Source organism: Crinia signifera, chromosome 7 (assembly GCF_055691185.1).
Source record: "Crinia signifera chromosome 7, ASM5569118v1, whole genome shotgun sequence".
Taxonomy (NCBI): domain Eukaryota; kingdom Metazoa; phylum Chordata; class Amphibia; order Anura; family Myobatrachidae; genus Crinia; species Crinia signifera.
In genome coordinates this window covers 175282216-175303809 of record NC_139223.1, presented here as the reverse complement: position 1 = coordinate 175303809, position 21594 = coordinate 175282216, and the positions used below count along the sequence as shown (strand labels likewise).

General features: G+C 44.4%; 1 protein-coding gene across 21 annotated transcripts in view; it reads right to left on the bottom strand.

Annotated features, from left to right (window-relative positions):
• UNC80 (unc-80 subunit of NALCN channel complex) overlaps positions 1-21594 on the bottom strand; it is a 152390-nt gene that overhangs the window by 92487 nt on the left and 38309 nt on the right. For 16 of the 21 annotated variants that reach the window (XM_083154462.1, XM_083154464.1, XM_083154458.1 and 13 more), the window contains 7 exons: positions 20912-21162; positions 20326-20432; positions 19733-19792; positions 14919-15075; positions 9076-9248; positions 5141-5353; positions 4201-4372 (listed from right to left, as the gene is read on the bottom strand). In XM_083154462.1, the coding sequence (XP_083010588.1) occupies positions 4201-4372; positions 5141-5353; positions 9076-9248; positions 14919-15075; positions 19733-19792; positions 20326-20432; positions 20912-21162 (1133 nt within the window). The remainder of the gene's footprint in view (positions 1-4200; positions 4373-5140; positions 5354-9075; positions 9249-14918; positions 15076-19732; positions 19793-20325; positions 20433-20911; positions 21163-21594) is intronic. The other 5 variants (XM_083154448.1, XM_083154465.1, XM_083154451.1 and 2 more) reach the window with 3 other exon arrangements.

Genomic DNA, 21594 nt, shown 5'->3' with positions numbered 1-21594 from the left:
TAAGCACTCACTCAAATGCTGCCCAGCTGCTGCCGTTCCAGCGGTGCAGCTCTGCACAGCATGATGCGGTCAGAGGTCACACTGAGCAGCCCACTGGCCGTGCCCTTGCACCACCACTCCCAAACATGGGATCCCGGGAATCCTGGGATCGACCATTCTTATGCCCTAGTTAGTATTGACTGCACCTGTGCACCAGCTAGGTGTACTGCAAAGTGTGGACTGTTGGTAGATCTTGAGGCCAACCCTGCTCTAGACAAACTGCAACGTGGAAAAGCAGCTGCAATATCACAAAAGAAAATGCTATCTTTCAATAACATCCCCCCCCCCCCGTACCTGGAGTCAGCTCAGTAGAGCAACATGGTTTAAGCCTAAACTGATTTTATGAAATCCTGCACAGATAATATTATAATGGCCGCAGTTTATGATTCGTTCGCTCAGTGGCACAAGACATCAATACGTTTTGTGTTTTCAAAATGCAACAGCCATAAATTAGTTTTCCTGGGCCAACGGGGAAATTTTTTGAAACAATTGTTTTTGCTTTTACTAAATCATTTTGATCAACTGGTTTCACAATATGTTACAATAAGGTTCCATGCAAAGATAACATAATAATCAACATTAATGGAGGCATGCAGTATTTTTACCTCTACTGGAGAAAAGCAACATTAATAGGTCAGAAAGATGCAACCAGAATTAACCCTTTGAGTGCCAAGTTAATTTGTCAAAATTGGTGTGAAAATTGCCAAGCGAACATTTTTAGTCCTCATAATGACCTGTCATGTTACCTTACATAAGGAATATAATCTTTTTTTTTAGATCATATTTTATATTTGAATTTATATAACAAATGTGAGCAGCGCTGCCATTTTTAGCCAATATTTTTTGCATATTTGTTGGCACTCAAAGGGTTAAAATCGTTTGGGGTTTTTTTTTGTTCGTTTTTCTTTTCAATCGTTTATCTACAGTGGTCATAATTATATTGGAATAATTGTCAGAAATCCAAATTGTCTAGGAATACGATCTCGTGTGAATGGTTCTTTAAAAAGAGCGATTGTTCTTATATAAATTTGGAGAATGCAAAACATGTAAGGCGTTTGGTCTGGTTGTACATCTGACGTCAAGAATATTCTCAAATAAATATGAAAAAAAATATATATAAAAAGCTGTTACATGAAAACATAATCAGCATAGAATGATCACTTTAACTAGAACAAAATTGAAGTTTTCCAAACTAGTGTGGAAACCTTATACGTATTTTAGGCATTTATGCATGACCCAGATGTTTCTGTTGTTCATTAGGTTTAACTTTTTTTTTTTATATATTCAGCTAAACACACGGACAATGGTGCATTATGATAAAAACTTGTTTGTTAATATAAGTTAGAGCTAGTATTTCGCAGCCTTGCAACTCCCCAATATGCCACCCACCTTTGCACGCTGCAAACCCCCACAGGGCTGCGAATGGATGATTTGAATATACACATTTGAATTACTGGTCGCGACCATCAAATGATTTTTCCGGCGCTCGCAGATCTGAGACACCTCTGTGGTTTTTCAGATCTTCGAGCACCCTGTGCGGGAAGCGGGCGGGAAGCGGACATCTGCTGACGTCCATGAAATGCTGGGCGTTCAAATGGGCTGTGCTCCCCGCCGCCATCCCATGCTGCCCACCCACACTTCTAGGTGCGAGCGGGACAGCGACAATGCAGTGCCCACTCGCACCAAGCATCTGCACGTGCGCAGATGCTAAAAAGTGTTTCAGTACTTGTGTACTAGCACGGCACCCACGAAAATTAGTCGCCCGATTTTTTATCGCATCGCATGCCATACACCCGATGGCATGCGATTTTGACCCATATACGATATTAAATTGTATAAGCACCCTAATGGGTGCTTTTAAGCACCCTAATGGGTGCTTACAATGCTTAAATGCACCCCCAGGCCACCCCCCAAGTATAAACGCAAACCCGAAGCGTGGCGAGCGCAGCGAGCCCGCGAGGGGCGGCGGTACACGTCCTACGACCTTTTCATACCCCCACTATCCACGTTGGCATGGAGTTGATTTTATAAAGTGTGGCGAGCGCAGCGAGCCACACGAGGGGACGCAGATACCTGTGAAGCCCGCGAGGGGACGCGGATACCCCCACTATCCACGTCGGCGTGGAGTTGATTTTTCATAATTCTCATGAAACAAGATCTTCATCTCTAAACTTCCCAACCAGCCTAAACCCTGCTGGAGTCACCACATGTGCACCACCACATAAGTAGTGTTCAATACAGCAAAATATACAATGAAAACATATGGGACAGTGCCCAGATATAATCAAAAAGAATAAGAAATCATTTAAGGAAAACTTTCCAGAGTATGTGGTTGGCGTTGCCAACCAATAAATTTTTTGTAAATCATCACAGGGGTATAGTTGGGACTTTGGTTTATTAAACTAAATGTGGTGTTTCACATAAGTTCCCTTCACAACCCTACTTAACGAATACTGAGCATTGTTTTATCTTCAAAGATTTAACAGCTTATAGGGGGTATTCAATCCCCATCGCTATTTCCATCAGGGGAAATAGCGGCGGCCGCCTATTCAATGCTGCCGGAACTGTTTTGTAGAAAACGGCAGTGGATTGACGAATTCACAACTGGATCCCGACAATTCAAGGCCGTTTTTGCCGACACGCCCCCTTTTCGACAGTGAACAGGCAGAACATTGAATCACGCCTGTCGATATACTGTCGATCCGGGCTAAAATGAGCCAGGATTCCGACTGTCTGAACATTACGACAGACAGAATGCGGGACTGAATATACTTAATCTTAAAGACTTGTACCAAAATGATCTAAATTGGCACTAATAAATACAAAACTGATAAAAGAAACATCTGGTTCATGCAATTTTGTTATTATTTGCATTGTTTCGAGACAATTAGTCTGATATTATTTTGACAGTTAAAGTAATCACAAACCTTAGGTTTAACATTGCATAAAATGTTTATTACTTTAATCTAGAAATCAATGCTAACTAGAAAATGTTTCCCATTCCTGGACATTTTCTAGTCAGGAAAGTTGAAGTGTACATATGGCCAAGGCATTATATGAACCTGTAATTTATGGGCACGAGACCAACATTTTGGTGACATTTTTTTGTTTTTGCTCGATTTTTTTAAATTAATTTTTGAATTGTTCTTTTTTTCGAATTCATGTTTATATTGTCAGCCAACAAAATGTTTTTTTTTTTTTTTTTTTTTAGTTTTTGTTGTTTTCTGTTTGAAAGCATAATGCCTTGGATATATGTAAAGACAGACTGCACAGAAAAAAGAGCCTTAATGACATTTAACAGTATTTTCCACAGAGCAATAAGGCACACAGCTTAGACCATCTGGACACAAACAGATGCTGCAGTTTAGGTTAGGGGATGCAGAAGCTATGGATAATTTACATGGCAATCTTTATTCCATTCCCATCGAGGAAATAAAGATCACGGACATCATCGAGAGATGTTACGTGGCACTTCAATATAATTATTGGGCAAGTTCATCTTTAAAACCAGTCCCAGATTTATTTATTTTTCTGCTAGAGATTGTTGGGTGAATGAAATATGAAGTTGTGCCCTACCTCTACAGTCAACACCGGGTCATTGTCTTAGAATAAACTTTTGAGCTACATTGGCCAAATTAGATCAATGACTCCGGTTTGGACAAAGGTCTTCTCAATACGGAGTTGCACGCCATCATTGACATTTTTGGTGTGAAATCAGATTGGCTCTACCATCTAGGTAACCCAACAATTTCCAGTTTTCACGGAATATACTTCTAGATCGGCAAAGATAGATAAGAGAGTTTAGAAAACTTTACCTCAGTCTCATATCCAAGGACAAACTTTTTGGGCCGCCTCTATTACTCTGTCTACCAAAGGCACGTGCAAAGAGTTCTGTGCATACAGCCTGTGAGTAGGATTGCCACCTGCATCTTGGTCACTCAGTGCAATCTAACCATACCAGATCCTTTACACCGGGTCAGGAGCGGTTGCTCCTCAACGGATCCACCCGACACATCATGCTTCCTGACCCAGTATAAAAAGACACAGCTGGCCGATCTGATGTGAGAAGCAAGGAACAGGTGATAAACCGGTCTGAAATTTCCAAGCACGAATTATCAAGAGAAAAAAAGAATAGAGTGCTCCTAAAGCAGAGTTCCTTACAAGCAGGGTTTCTTGTAGTAAATGGAGTCTCCTTACTGTCATCTAAAAAGTCTTCTTCCTCATCCTCTTTCCTCAGCCTTCTCTTGGTTTCTTCATCATAAATAAGACCCAGCAGGTTAGCTGGACTTTCGCTCTCACTGTGACAAATCTCATTGAGACGGGCACCTATCACCTGAAAGAAGATTAATATTATACCTCTAATAAATACTAGGCCGGAAGCCCTAATTGTAGACTGCACACAGCAAAGACTCAATGGGAGAGGTTCCGAGCCTTGTGGAGAACTTGGACAAAGGAACCAACTAACTGTTGGTTGCTTTGAAGCTGATTCGTGGTTTGGGCAACTTCTTCACTATATCTCTCCATGGTTCAATACATGTGCCTCCAAAGCCTTCTGGTTACCTATACATTTTGGTGGATGCTCCCCGATTGTAAGGATTAGTCAAATGTGTCATGAGCTGATTGTGCTAGCTATCCTGGAGCATGCAATTTAAAAGAGAACCCCTTTATTCACCAGGGACCCTACAAGGGAGTGAAGAACTGTGGAACCCATAAGTCAGGAACACAAGGCTAGTCATTCTGGGTAGCTACTAGCTAAGGGGATGGTGGTCATAAATGGGCTATTTAGGGTGTGGCAGCCAAAGTCACTCACCAAAGGTCAAACGAAGCTGAGGTCAGAGTCGTGGGCACACTTATGAAATGAGAACAATCTAGGTACACAGTAAGTTACAGAACAGAGGACAAAGCATAAAAAACAAACAGTGCATGACCTATGGCTCTGTTAAGACGATATAGAACGGGCAGAGCAGGACTTATTAGCCAATGAGTGACATCACAGGTTAGATCCCGATGAGCTGTCATGTCATAAGGGTCTCCTATGCTGGGAAACTGCCATAGGATGTACAGTACCTGATGTTAACATAAACCACCTTGGTCCACTTACATCTCCCCACTGGTAGAAGAGCTTGGCTGCATTCCATTGCAGCTTCTGGTTCCGCTTATTGCCCACAATGGGTGAGCGACCGCGAGACAGGCCCTTTTTGGCGATGTTCACATGATGTCCTTTCATCCACTCCGGCCAATTGCCCCGATTACAGCGGTGCACAAAGCGGGCACATTCCAGGAAGAGAGCTGCCCTGGCCACAACCGGGGCTTCCTACCAGGGGAAAAATAAAGAGGGGGATAAATAAGGGACCAGCCATCCATCAAGCTTGATGCATCATACATTATGACCTGTATAAATGCACTGTACATGGGTAGATGTATGAAGCAGTGATAAGGGAGAAGTGAGCCAGAGGAGAAGTGGCCCATGGCAACCAATCAGCTGCTCTGTATGATTTTATATTATGCACATCAGTGCTGATTGGTTGCCATGGGCCACTTCTCCTCTGGCTCACTTCTCCTCCCTTATCACTACTTCATACATCTACCCCAATGTTACATAAATATCACTGTGGTCCCCAGGTGGCAAGTGACCACAATGGCGCTATGATTAATGATTCCCATTTGTATAATGCTAACACATTCTGTAGCACTTTACATCATATGTGTAAGCATTCACATTAATTCCTGCCCCGCTGGAGCCTATCTCTATCTGTGGTAGATTTACTAAGATGAGAGTTCTATTTCCAATGGGATGTTGCTATGGACAACAACCAATCAGAATCTTCTTATTGTTTATTTTGCACCTTCTAGAAGATAAAAGATAGAATCTGATTGGTTGCCCATAGCAACATCCCATCTTCAATAGAACTCCCATCTTAGTACATCAAGGCACACTTGGGGGGGGGGGGGGTAATTAAAGCTTGGAGGGAGGTCAAGTGGAGACCAACCAATATCCTGTTACTTTTCATACATAGCCTGTAATATATCAGCCAGGAGCTGATTGGTTAGTACAGGTCGGGTCTCCCTTATCCGTGTATTCCAAAAACTGAAATATTCCGAAAACTCTGGTTTTTCGGAATATTCCCTCAGCCCCTTTTTTTCATACTCGTCCCCCGTAGTCCACAGCGGCCTCCGGAATCCTCCTAAGTGGCATCTCCGGTCCTAGGGGTGCATTGCGTGAATGCTCGGCCGCATCGGTGACATCACCAGCACGCCCTCGCGCATTGCACCCCTGGGACCGGAGATGCCACTTAGGAGGATCCTGAAGGCCACTGTGGATCCATTGGGACATCGTGGATGTCGGGGGACCATCGAGGCACCAACAGGGGACCAGGTAAGTATGAATTTTTTTCTCTCCAAAATCCGAAGAAACCCCCCCCCCCCCCCATGGTTCCGAGCATTTCGGATAAGGGATACTCAACCTGTACTTGTTCTTTCTCCACAGGGCAAATGTCATAGCGCATGGGTCTTCAAACTGTGGCCCTCTAGATGTTGTGAGACAGCAAATCCCAGCATGCCTTGCCACAGTTTTGCTATAAGGGAGTGTTAAAACTGTGGCAAGGCATGCTGGGATTTGTAGTTTCACAACATCTGGAGGGCCACAGTTTGAAGACCCATGTCATAGCGCCTGAGTTCGCTGAAGGTGCGGAATGTCAGCAGATCTCTGACCTTTTTTACGCGGCACTTAAAAATACCTTCTGAGTTCGGCCAACAACCTGCACCTCCGGCAAACTGCTATTACATATGCTCTCAAATCTCTTCCCTAATATCCTGGCCAGAACTGAGCCCCCAGCCCCAGCGATGCTAACCACAGTGCTACCATGCAGCACAGAGTCCCTTTGTGATGTGCATTCAGAAACAAGGGACTATTGGGCTGAGCGGGCCAGATAGGACTTTGGCCTCTTAATCGTGGCCTGGTTCCAGATGCCACGTACATTATATACCTGTGGGAAAATGAATGACGTACCCTTTGGGTCAGTCTGTCTTATTTCGTCTTACCTGCCATCTGCAGGACAGGCAATGGGAAGATGGAGGAGTGAGGAGAAAATGGATAGAGATGGAATCACAGGACACAGACACAAATCACAAATGGAGAAGAATGAACCAGACGAGGAAAAAGCTGAAAATAACCACAAAGTGCCACAATCAATGATAAAAACAGAATAAACATCCTCAGTAATCTGCCATCGCGCCATCGTATTCACAGAAATAAAACAAAACAGTCACTGAAGTGGTTTAATAGTTATTAGGTGTTCAATAGATATTTGTCTAGAACAGTGACACTCCAGCTGTTGTTGAACTACACATCCCAGCATGCTCTGCTACAGTTTTGCTATTTGGCCATGCCAAAACTGATGCTGGGCATGCTGGGATGTGTAGTTCAACAACAGCTGGAGTGTCAAGGTTAGCCATCACTGGTCTAGAAGGGTTGATTCTATGAGATGATGATTTTTAATTGATGAATGACAGTACACACTACACTATTCTCAGTCTTCAATTTTGGGGTAATTCAGACCTGCTCGCTAGGCTGTGTATATTTGCTGTCAAGCGAGCAGGTAAATGCCCCACCGAACGCCAGGTGTTTCTATGGGCACGCCCATCGTTTTTGACCCCAGCGACCACCCCCCCTCCCCCCCGCCTGTCACTCAATTTGCGAACACCTTGGTAGGGATGGCCATCGACCATCAATGATTTGAAACCATCGATGGTTTATGGCCGATGTTGAATACTTTCACCATCGATGGGGGAGAACCAGTTGGTTTCTCTCCATCGATGGCACAGCAAAACTGATGTTTGCTTTTATATATTTATTCAAATTGCCAGGACACCCGCGAAGCCCCGCCCCCCGTATTTTGCTTGGCCCACAGGCCAATCAGTCAAACAAAATGGATGACCATCGATAGGTAGAAAGTGTGATGGTCATCCATTGCATATGGCCGTTTGAATTATTGCCATCGATGGCAACCATCGATGGCAATGGCAACGATGGCCATCCCTACACCTCGGCGAGTTTTTCAAGGCGTTCGCACGGGGGTTTGCATACATGCATTATCATTTATGCGCATCTGGAGACCCCCACCATCGGGGACGGGGCAAAATGCTGAATCGGCCCCTTTGTTGTGTTTCCTGATTAAGCTTGGTCTGAATCTAATCCTTAGCCTGTAATGGCATTGGCGTCTATTGCCATAATTGTGCCTGCAAATACTGTATATGCTAATGCTAATATCAGGTGTAGGCATTATAGGGTGGGGTAGGGCTATGCTGCAGGGGGGTGGGGGGTGTCGGTGTCGGGCACTAATGAGGTATGGTTAGGGTTGGCACTAATTAGGTGGGTAAGGGGTTAGCCTGTAGGTAGTAGGGTTAGGGGGTAGGTGGAGCATATGAGGATACTTACCTAGGAGGTGTCAGGATCCCCAGCATTGGATTTTGCTGTCTGTCCTCTGAAAACCGGCATCCTAAGTACCGGTATCCCGTACTCAACCCCATGTGTTTGAAACCGCAAGGGATTACAAACAGATTGCAAATTCGCACACCAACTTTGACGACCCTTTGTCTTTTTACCCAGAATAACGACTGAGTGCCACTCAGAAGCTACAATAGCTTCTGGGTGGCACTCAGTCGCTAATCTGGGTAAAACGTCAAAAGACCAAGGGTCGTCCATGAAAGCCCAGTGTCAGTTTGGGTATCCCTGCAATGTACATTTGTCGTATTAGTAAAAAAGTTTCTGGTTGGCTCGGTTAAATGCCAAAGTCTGTTAACCGCCATGAAGCTATTTGGAACAAAATGATAATAGATGTACAGTACACATCTGTAACAGTGAAATCCCGAACACTAGAGAAAATTGATTCCATACCTGTCCAAGGAATATTATGCAATGGGCTGAAATTGATAGAGGGGTGGGATATTCATCATAATTAAAAGTGTTTCGAAAATGTGACAATGTATATGACAATGTATAGCATATATCAGCCAACAATTAACCTGACGGCTCACCAAATCTAAGGCTGCAGCCAGAATAGAGGCATCCGGTATAGTCCCAGGCTCGCAGCAATTGAGGAGGAACTGGAACCGCTTCATTCCCTGCCTGATTGCCCCCAGGTTGACAACATTTTTACTTTTCCCAGCTTCCTGATTGGCTGCGGCGTGATCATCAAAGCTCTGGCATCCTGAAGGAGGCAAAGGTGGGAAGAAAAGAGGGGGGAAGAGCACAAGATCTCACAAATAAAACAACCATTGCAGAACCCCATCCGACTGGTTTACCCCAGCGCTCTAATCTAATGCATGGTCTGAAGCTAAGCAATGGCGGCACCACCGACAACAGCCAGCGTATTGCGGGGGGACATGTAGAGACGATGATCTTTCAAGGTATTCCACACACTGCAGAATTAGGATGGTCTTCTATGTACACTGGGGTCCATGCAGTGAGAGATTAAACGATCAGAATTTATACACGGAGCGTCCGCATTATAATAAAATTAGAGCGTTTAGTCTAACAGATCGTAATTAGCAAAATTGCTGGCGCATCTTGGGCAGGGTGTGGAATATCTTAGGGAAATCAATACATTATACCTATATCAGTCTGTCTCAAGTCAAAAGTAAAACTAACCAGGTTCTCTGTATATTAAGCACAAGTGAAAGGACGGCATCATCTTCTCATTCACGTTAATCTTTACATCTGAATAATTTGCATGTTGGAGACATGGGGGGGTGATTCTGGTTGGCAGCGAAAATACACTGCTTAGTGTGCCTTCTAGCGCTACCCACCGGGCGTGTAAATGCCGCCCCCCACTATGCTCCGAACATCCTTGCTGCTTTACAAATGGATGTTTTGCAACAAATTATTTTTCCCCTGCTTGCAAATGTAAGTCAGTCTGGGCTCATACACGGTACAATTGTGCTGTGCGATGCGCACTCCCGCGGGCATCCCATTGCACAGGACATAAAGGGCCTTATTCTGATCGGTGCGGATATTCCCGCATGCGGACGGACCGCCGATGTTGATCGTCTGCGCATGTGCAGAGGTCACTCTGCGCATGTGCAGGCGATTTCGCCGCACGGATTCTTTATACGCCGCACAGGGGGCGTAGAGGGGCTACTTAGCCTCATTACCCTATGCATACGCCCCGCGTTTCATGGGCGTTCCCATGCAAACGCGGGGCGTATGCATGGTAATGAGGCCGTGACGCGTGGGTACGGGGCGGGCATCTGACATCGCCGGATGTCAGCTGCCCGCCCCCATACATGATTTCACACGGACAAGTGTCCGTGTGGTCTTGTGTTGCGGGACCTGGTGGAGCGTGCGGCCCTGCATTCGATGTTCGGCGACCATCGAATGCAGGGGCTGCTCCCAAGACGGAGGAGGCGTATCCCCGTCCAATTTCATGCGGATCGCCACATATCCGCGTACGGACGGCAGGTGGCGATCCGTATGGAAGGCGGGGATTCGCCTGCACGGTTGCGGCCGCATATTCTGATCGGGCCGCACCGATCAGAATAAGGCCCAAAGTCTCTGCAGCCTGTACTTTTTGAACTAGGTCCCGATCACATCGCATCGCACGCAAATCGCATGCAATTTGATCGCATGCGATCTGATCTAGTTAAAAACGCTTGGGAATTATTGTACCGTTTATACTTTAAACTTGCGGCATCCGGGTCCTAGAACTGGGCGCTTGGCTGATGTCCTGTGACTTGGGGTTGGGTATTGTAGCAACAACCTAGGAAGTCGTTGCCGCGGTGAACTACAGGACGGTTCTGAGAACCAAGAACAGGCCGGCCACCATACTATGTACTATGGGAATATTCAAAAGAATGTTTTATGTTTCATTTAGAATGTACTAATCAACTAAGTGTGGCATCGCTGGCAGTGGTTAAACAAACATAACCTCTTTGCCAGCTGGAAGAGTAAAGGGTTCATTAAATTGATTTCCTATTATAATAACAGGTTGAAGTTAAGTGTAAATGCTCTGTTTTATTGGTTCAGTGAGATTCTGTAGACCAGGGGCGGCCAAACTGGTCCTCGAAGATCTACCAATAGTTCATGTTTTTACGCCCCCCTGTGGATCTGCAGAATGTGTCGGTTAGTAATGAATGCACCTGTGCACCAGCTACAGTACAGTAGGTGGTCTGGAAAAACATGACCTGTTGGTAGATCTTGAGGACCAGTTTGGCCAGTCCTGCTGTAGACCAACTGCCCTGCCTTAAGCCATAATAAAGGCAAATCTAGCTGTGGGTGGGTATTCGGTCTCAGTGATGGCTGGATTCCGGTCAGGCCCTGACAGCATTACCTCACAAAACCTCCGGGGAAATCTTATTTCCTATATAAACCTAATTTCCAGAAAGTAATTGCCCCGATGTCTCGTAGTGTCAGTGAGGATGTATCTGTGGAAATTACAGCCAAATATTCTAAAACAAAACCTGACAGGATAAAACAAGGCGATGTTGTCCATCACCCGAGGCTGGCAACACGGAACAGCATCTTAATGTTACAGCTGCCATTTGTGCCGCGCCGGTAGCCGGTAGCCCATTGCGCAGTCTCTAGGTTACGGTTTATTCCTACTGTCTAGCAATTTTGCACAAATACTGTAGGTGTGACAGAAAATAGCTAAAAGAACAAACGTCCAGCCAATTACAACACTTCACAAGGCACGGTACCAACAAGAGCAGAGAGACAGAGATGGTTTGCAGCCAAAGGCAGTGTCCTGAGGTCAGCTCCATCACAGCGTCACCTGCTGACATCCCAAAATGTAGTATAGCTAACTGCGCAGCTCATGGCATTGGGCCTGTACCGCATACACAGCGCCCAGTATATGGAGCCTAATTCAGCCTGGATCGCTAGTCAGAGATTTCGCAAATTGATCGATCGCCGAACAACTGCGCATGCGTACCGTTCGCACTGCATTTGCGCAAATACTGACTGAAAATGAATACGGATCGTTGACACAATGTAGCTACAGTTTGACTGACAGGAAGTTTGCGTTTCTGGGACGGACACCTAACATTTTTCACATCCAGCCCCTCTCCGTCGCATATTAGTGGCCACCTCGCACCTACAGATGGACCCATGCTTATTTATCCCGACAGCGTGCCTAGACGTGGGTTTTGAGGCCCGTGGAGGCACAACAACATACAGCATGCAATACACATCTCCACAACTGGGTGGATAATCCTGCGGCGGATGGATATACAGGTGGAGCCGCGTCATTTGCCGAGAATGGGATGTGTGTGTGTGATGCTTCCGCGCCCCATTGCTGCGAATATGGCACATACGCATCTCATTATTGGTGAATGGTACACAGAGGCAGAGAAACAAAGTAGCTTTCTGAATTAACCTGGCGCTTGATCGCTGCCCTGGGTCACTATTAGATTGTATGTGTCACCCAACATACACAAACAGATACAAAAGAGAAATGGGGTACCAATAGTATCCTTGGGCGCTGATCTTAAATGGGATCTTGGTGAGAGAGTGCCCAAAATAAAGAAACAAAGAAAAAAACACAATAGTGTATTATCAGAGGGTTAATGCAATGTATTAAGGTAATTTCCCAGCAAAAGATTATTGAGGGGACTCGTACCCTGAATATGGGTCTACTGTTCAGGTAGATCAATCTGAGCATTGGGGGGGAGCGGTTCTGTACCGTCTGATCTCAATTCATCCAATTCCGATATCATATGGAGAGAGAAAAAAACTGATATGGTGTAATATCGTTTAAACCCCTGAACTCAAGTGGATATCGATATGGAGTTTCTGGAATATCGATTGGTGTGAGAACCGCTCCCCCCAAAGCCTAAGAGGTCTGCCTTAAAACAGTAGACCTCAAAATACGGTACGGTTTTTGCACATCTGTCGATATCCACTTGAGTTCAGGGGTTTAAACGATATTACACCATATCAGTTTTTTGGTGTACGAGTCCCCTCAATAATCTTTTGCTGGGAAATTACCTTAATACATTGCATTAACCCTCTGATAATACACTATTGTGTTTTTTTCTTTGTTTCTTTATTTTGGGCACTCTCTCACCAAGATCCCATTTAAGATCAGCGCCCAAGGATACTATTGGTACCCCATTTCTCTTTGGTACACAGAGGCAGTTTGCTACGGCGCGGAGGGAGGATAGATACTCGCTCGCTTATCCCCATAGCCGCTATAAATAACGAAATGAGACGCACGTGTATGCAATAGTATTCTCAGAGAGAAATGTCTATTTAACATACTGTACAGTACTGTACAGTAAAGTAGTCCTTGCACTGTAGTCCGTTTCACTGGAGACTTCACGAACGTGCAATGCGGATTCTTTCTTTGTATTAGACATCTCACACATGCGCAGTGATGATTTCAAAAAGCGACATCTGGTGGATAATCGCTGGTATTGCGCTCACCGGTAACACCATACACCATGCTGTGAGACTTATTGGCTAGGCGCGCTGCGACGAATTGTCAGAATAAGCACCATAGGCCGCGTAGATGAGGATGGTTCCATCTGTACTCACATCTGAACAGATGGCAAAAGATTCTTCGATGTTCCGTATGGACCTGCGAGTGCATTGCGATCCGCCGATCTATTCTCAAATTTGCGTGGGACGTTTTCCCTTTCTGTCATGGCGGCTATTTACTTGTACTCGTCTGTAGCGATTCATGCTGAATTAGACCCATAATCCATTAGCGCAATCTTACAAGTTACTGGATACACAGCATAAACTGAGATTGATAGAATCCGCTATGTAGATACTGTAGTAGCAGCAATATGCTTACAATAACCTTGTAGCGTTTATTACTACGAGTCTATTTATTGGGCAAAGTATCGCGTTTTACCTCCATATTGACAAGATTAAGTAGACGACTATCATTCCCAATTCTAGATCTAAAAGCACCTGTTATACACCAGTAAGGGCGTTCAGGAACCCCCGTATGACCATACAGTTTAATTACAATTCTCTAAAGCGCTGATGCAAAAAGGACAGTGTCTTATTTGGAAATGGTTATGCAAATGCTGAACATGCAAACACAGAAGAAAATAGATAATTAAAACAAGGTATCTGGGCGGGATTTTCATCTCATTAAAATGTTTTGAGATATTGAAAAAAAATTATATCCGTACAAAATATGCAAAAAAAATAAAAATAAAATTATAATAACATGGATAATGAATCCATTTCGGGAGGAATTTACTTAATTGTGTAATTTTTGGGGGATATGGACTCCAAATTTTTATTACAAAATAAAAATAAAATAAAAAGTGCAGTGGATACGGAAGGAAGCATGCAGTGAAATGACAGAAGGTTCTATGGCGGAAGATTGTTGTACCAAGGCCTCCTTTGTGAGGTAAAATTTGTCATATATACAATCACCAATTGCCCACGCATGAGTCAGCCATTTTGTGGGCTGTCTTTATGAGAATGCAGCCTCTCCCATAACCTGCCGTATGTCTCACTGATGTCATCCGCTCCTAGTGAACTGATTGGCTAATAATCGGACCAGCTCACAAAATGGCTCCTTCTCTATAGCTGAGCGGTCCGCTTTGAAAAACAAAGCACCGCTATACTTTATTTCTGAGGAGTTTTTTTTATTTAAATTTATATCTGGATGAGGAATAAGGAGAACAAAGGGAAAAAGGAAAAAAGATGAATGGAGAGGATGAGTCACTGGTATAGATAGGAGTACCGTGAATGGTAGGAATTGTTATGGGGTCATGCTTTGCTAAGGAAGGAGGTTGCAGCGGATAAGTTGTGAATCCATTGCAAGTCGCCTCAGCAGCAAAATTGCTTTTAAAAAAAAAATTATAATGAAAGAAGGTAAAATAATTGCAAAGGAAAAGAAAGAGAAACCCTGATATCTAACCATCTTTTTCTTCTGTGTGATGAAGCCTGGATGTATTCCTTCTGCTTGAGCGCCATTTACCAAGACGCTTGAAAAAATTGTCTTCTTCGTCTCTCCCGCCATCCATCCCCGTTCCCGGTCCAGCCTCTGACAGCTTTACCGCGCTGGTAAATTTCACCTGCACCAAGGAGAAATATAATATTTCTGCACAACCTTAACCATTCGGAAATCAAGATTAAGGGGCAGATTTACCAATGAGTGATAGTCTTGTTATCACTTGTTATTGATGTTAAGTGGCCAATAAGCATCCATTGTGTTGTAAAAAATGGCAGTTAGGGGCTGATTGTCTGGGGCACTCATTATGAGTGATAAGAACAAGAATATCACTGGTTGTTAAATATGCTCCTTAATTTGAAATGAAATCTTGTGATCTCTCATTACGAATATTCAATAGTGAGCTAGCCAATCAGCTCCTAACTGGTATTGCTTAAACACATAACAGTTGGGTGCTGATTACCTGAAGTGCCATTTAACATTCGTAATAGGTGATACTAAGAATCTGGAGAGACATCATAAGAATATATACATATGACATTTACTGTTTGCAAAATCCTATATTTTCTGTAAAATTCGCCTTTTAACATATCGGCAAGAATTTTCCCTTTGTCTGGAAAGCAGTGTTGCAAGTAAGGGGGTACGGCGTGGTACGGAGTACCTGTAAGAAATATGTTGCAGGTACGTAGTACCACTTACCCCTGATCCACTGTCATTTCTATTTTCATTTTAAGTCTAAATATAATGCATCTGCAGGCCGCCCACCCAGCATTATGATTGGTGCTGTATGCAGCTACCTGCTACTGCTGATTTAGCCTGTCACACTGACAGGCATCAGCAGCGCCGACAGCATGAAGAGCAGGCTCCACTATTGTAAGCACAAGCTGTCTAGCTCTCCCCCAAGCAAGAGCCAACCCACCCCCAGTCATTCCCAGTTTCTCATTCCCTGTCTCCTGTGTCCACGCCTCTATTGTCATTTAGTCACTTCTCTAGCTTTGTGTGACCACGCCCCCTGATGACACATGACCATGCCCATTTTTGGTGGAGGCTATCAGTACCACCAAGAAAAAAATTCTACTTGCACCACTGCTGGAAAGTTATATAAATTCACAAATATTAACTATAATGTGATCTTCATCCAAAGTAGTGATAGGATCTGTCTCAGGGGATAAACTCTCAATGACATCAAACTATCGGAAGTACTCATTGGCTATGATAGATCACATGTGATTAGTGTCAAGGCCCGGCCCCCATACACTAGCCGATTTTGGTCAGATTTCAGCCAGATCAGTCGGATCTGGCCGAAATCGGACCAAAATCGGCTAGTTTTGATGTCCCCTCAGATCCGATGCGTGGTCCCGTGCGCATCGGATCTGCGTCGGGTGGTCGGACCTGCTGCACCCGACCACCCGACTTGGGAATTAGTGGGGCAGCGCGGCGGTAGAGGGAGCAGGGGGGGCTGGGGACGCTGCGGGGGACACAGGCGGCATAGAGCCGGGCAGGGGGAGCCGGCGGGAGCTGTCAGTACGGAATAAAAAAAAAAGCCCATACAATGAATGGGCGGCCTGTGATTGGCTGAGCGCTCTCTCAGCCAGTCAGCAATTGGCTGAGAGAGCGCTCAGCCAATCACAGGCTGCCCATTCATTGTATAGGCTTTTTTTTTCTAGCACTGACAGCTCCCGGCTCTATGCCACCTGTGTCCCCCGCAGCGTCCCCAGCCCCCCTGCTCCCACCAGCAGCCCTGCTCTGTAGGCCCCCCCCTGCTCCCCGGGTTTTTTACATGTGATAAATCGAGACGATTTATCACATGTAAAAAATGGCACATCAAGTGCCTATCTAATCAAGCTCCCCCGGGGAGCAGCCGGGGAAGTTCAGGGGGAAGTCGGGGACAAGTCGCCCTAGTGTATGGGGGCCTTCATGTGATCTGTGCTCCAGCCCTCAGGGCAGCTTTTTGTAACAAAAACTTAACTTCAAATGTAAAAGAGGGGAGCCGTTTATAGGAGTGCTAGGATCTGTACTGGGACCAGTGCTTTTAAATCTCTTTATTGACATTGCAGGTATGCTACAGGGTAGACAGACCAGGAGGGGTAGAACAAATGATTGAGGATCCAGGTACACTTATGGAATAGTCAGGAGCATGGCAACTACAGTTTAATGCCAAAATATGCAAAATCATGCACTTTGGTATCAAAAATCCAAAGGCTAAATATAGTATTACTGGCACTATAATGGGTACTACTGAGGAAGAGAGGGATCTAGGTGTCACTATTTCAGGTGACGTAAATGCAGGCAGGCAATGTAACATAGCAATGAGGAAGGTAATTCAGATGCTTGGTGCATAGGGAGAGGTATCAGCAGCAGAAACAAATAATCAATAATGCCACTTTATAGGTCATTGGTACGACCTCATCTAGAACACTGCACCCAGTTCTGTATAGGTCATTGGTACGACCTCTTCTAGAGTACTCTGTTCAGTTATGTAAAGGTCACTGGTACGGCCTCCTCTAGAATACTGTGTCCAGTTCTGTATAGGTCACTGATATGGCCTCATCTAGATACTGTGTCTAGTTCTGTATAGGTCATTGGTACGGCCTTATCTAGGATACTGTGTCCAGTTCTGTATAGGCCATTGGTATGTCCTCATCTAGATACTGTGTCCAGTTCTGTATAGGTCATTGGAACGATCTCATCTAGATACTATGTCCAGTTCTGTATAGGTCATTGTATGTCCTCATCTAGATACTGTGTCCAGTTCTGTATAGGTCATTGGAACGATCTCATCTAGATACTATGTCCAGTTCTGTATAGGTCATTGCTACGTCCTCATCTAGATACTGTGTCCAGTTCTGTATAGGTCATTGGAACGATCTCATCTAGATACTATGTCCAGTTCTGTATAGGTCATTGGTACGGCCTCATCTAGATACTGTGTCCAGTTCTGTATAGGTCATTGGCACAAACTTATCTAGAACACTTTGTCCAGTTCTTAGGTCATTGGTACGGCCTCATCTAGATACTATGTCCAGTTCTGTATAGATCATTGGTACGACCTCATCTAGAACACTTTGTCTAGTTCTGCATAAGTCAATGGTATGGCCTCATCTAGATACTATGTCCAGTTCTGTATAGAGCATTTGTATGGCCTCATCTAGAATACGGTGTCCAGTTCTGAATAGGTCACTGATACGACCTCATCTAGAGTACTGTGTTCAGTTCTGGAGGCCATATCTCCAGAAGGATATAAATACATTAGAGACAGTACTAAGAAGAGCAAGTAAAATGGTGCATGACACCATAAAGACATCCCAAAGACCAAAATATCTCAATATGTATAGTTTGCAGCAGAGAAGGGAAAGGGGGAACATGATAGAGACTGTCACATATACCAAGGGTTTTACCAAGGCCCAGGAAGGAGACATTCTTCAAATGAAGAAAACTATTAGAACACGAGGACATGCACTGACACTGGAAGAGTAGTAGACAAGTTGAATAGCCTCCCATCAGAGGTGGTAGAGGCTAAGAAAGAAGAGCAATTTAAGCATGCACGGGATAGACATAAGGATATTCTTACAAAGAAATAAGGATAAAATAGGGTTTGAGTGAACACATATGGTTAAAAAAGGGGCTGTGTAGTGCAACTGAGGCCACAGTGTATGAGGACACATACATATGACATAACATTAACCAAGGAGAGTCTGACAGCTAAGAAAAGACACTGTGACAGTTTGCAATCATTTCCAACATTTCATTTAGGCGTCACAAAATACATGTCTGAAACTGGCAGGTAACTCAAATAAAGTATGTGTAGCAAAGAGGACAAGACGTTTATAGCCCCAAATGGCAGCATATTGGCTCCAAGTGCAACCGAACAACTATTAAAGCATGGGCAAAATAAATTAAATAAACAAATAACGATAAATACTGAATTTTTTTTTTTTTAACTACATTATTTTCTGTTTCTACATAGCATCACATGCTAAGAAATAGCATATATGTTATGTATCATTGAGACAGATTTATTAAGCCTGTTGAAGAGATAAAGTGGAGATAAAGTGAAAATACACCATCCAATCAACTCCTATCTGTCATTATTCAAGCATAGCTGATTGGCTGGTAAGTTATCACCAGTGGCGTTTCTTACCTATATTCTGCAGGGATGCAGCCCCCCAAGGTCAAATCTGTGTGAAGCCAGATGCAGTCTGTGAGACTGTACTGGCTTCACTGTCACTGGCATTGACTTCCTATTGGAAGTACAACCTGCCAATCACCCAAGGCAGTCCTATATGGGTTGCTGTGGCGGCAGCCCATAAAAACGGGTTCTGCGCATGTGCAGTACCAAGGACGATACTGCGCATACGCCGGGCCTGGGCCCGTAAATATGCTTCTATGGACTGCTGCCAAAGCAGCCCATAGAGGCTGGGGGCCAGCGCATGTGCAGGCACCGGTCCCACGGCCGCAACGGGGGTTGTGACCGGCAGTGCGGGCAAGAAGGCATCAGCGGCAGCAGGGGGGACCAGCGGGCACCGATGTCGGGGACCAGCGGACACTGGTGGCGGGGACCAGCGCACACTGGTGGCGGGGACCAGCGGGCACTGGTGGCAGGGACCACCAGCAGCAGAGGGGATCATGGCAGCTCCCCTCCTCCACAGAGGTAAGAGCCACCACTGGTTATTACCTTCTACTATATCTCTTTACCAGGCTTAATACATCTGCCCCACTGTGTGTTTTGCTACCAATTTGCTTCTTATAAGGGTTTTTTCTTTTTTTTAAAAACTATTTACCTTTTTAACTGTCTCCCCCATCTCCTGTGCTGGCAACCTCTTCCTAATGCCAGTGGCACTCTATGCAAATGAGAAGGAGGAGACAGGTTCAGTGGGGATTCTAGTAGATTAGTAAGAAATGTTAACGGTGCCATTTTAGCCCCCAATTCTGTAATTTCCTTCCCCAAGATCTGGTACATATATAGTCCCGGCAGTGACTGTATCAGTCCGCTTTAGGAAACGAGGCAGCAGGCCAAATTCTGCACAAATACAGGCCTAAGCACAGAATGGACAGCTCCAGAAAACCGCTGCCGCCATTTATAGAGATGGGATGTAATCTATGTCTATGTTTGTTGTCTTCTTAACCCCGATTTTTCACTATGAGATTGACTGTTCTAGAGCCTTAACCATCAAACATTATATGAAAAAAAAAATGCATTATTGCTTAACAAGTCCATGTAAGAAGCTTTGGGGAGAGATAAAGTACCAAACAACCATATCCTAACTGTCATTTTTCAAACACAGCCTTTAACATAGCAGTTGATTGGATAATTTAAGTTGACTGGCTGGTACTTTATCTCTCTCCAACGCTTAGTCCATAGACCCCTAAGTACCTTAGAGCTCTGTCTGATAAATGAAAGTCGATCCACAGAGCTGATGTCCAGAAGATCTTCAACGTTATCGGTTAGTCCAGAAAGTGAAGAACGCTTCAACCAATTGCCTAAGAGAGAGCAGATAAGAGGGACAAGAACACACCCGATTATTTAACTGAGAAGAATTTGCTATAAGTGCACAATACAATATCCTGTAAAATATATCCTTAGAGTGAGTAATTCGCGATGACATCACATATAAAAGTAGTGATGTCATCACTATGAAAAGTAGTGATGTCACTCCTCTTAAATTTGACTGAAAAGTTGTAAAAGCATTCCATGATAAACCGTATAGCTGACAATAAATGGAAATACCTGGGAATAGGAATTAAATCATACTGTACATGCAATATTATTTATTTCAAATTGAAAATTGGGCATTTTAAGAAAAACGGACCTCAATAACATATAAAGGATATTACAAGGATATCATCCCGCAGCTCTTTTACAGACACCTATGTGCATCTATCAAGACCTTCTGTGTGACCTAACAACCATATATATTACAGAAGGGGATGCATTAATTCCATTCTGAATAATCACCAACCTAAAGGCAGTTTGAGCTTTTTGCGAAGTGAAATTCTGCGGGACCTGGATCTTGAGCGCTTCTCATTGGTGTTCCCCGAGTGGGCGGTGGTGCATTCCGAGGTGTCCGGTTCTGATTGGCTGCTGGTGTCACTGGCAGCACTCTGGGATTTAAATACTTTACGCCAGAAATCTTTGCGCCCCAATCCTGCACCTTGAATTTGCTCATCGCTGCGAGACAGATCCGGGTGGACATTTAAATTTTCTACGTTGCTGTGAAACGAACAGATAAAGAAGACATAGATGTACAGTATATTACCTTTTAATATTGAACATTTACCCAACGATACCTGTTACTCTCATCATTTAACAAGTCACTTACAGACCCTAGCATGGGAAATAGTTTGCGTGTCCTAACCGTGATTGGGCGCCATATGGGTCAGGTCAGCATAGGCGAATCTAGAATTATGGTAATGGGTGGTCCCAGATGTAGACATAATAGTAGGGGAACCTTTGCGCGGCGTAGCCGCGCGCCAAAAAGGGGGTGTGGCCTCATGGGAAGGAGGCGTGGCATCACAAAAAGGGGTGTGGTATTACACTTTAGACCATACACAGTAATGCCCATTACACATTTTAGCAAACTCCGTAATACCCATTACACATAAAGCCACACGCCGTAATGCCAATTACACATAAGGCCACACA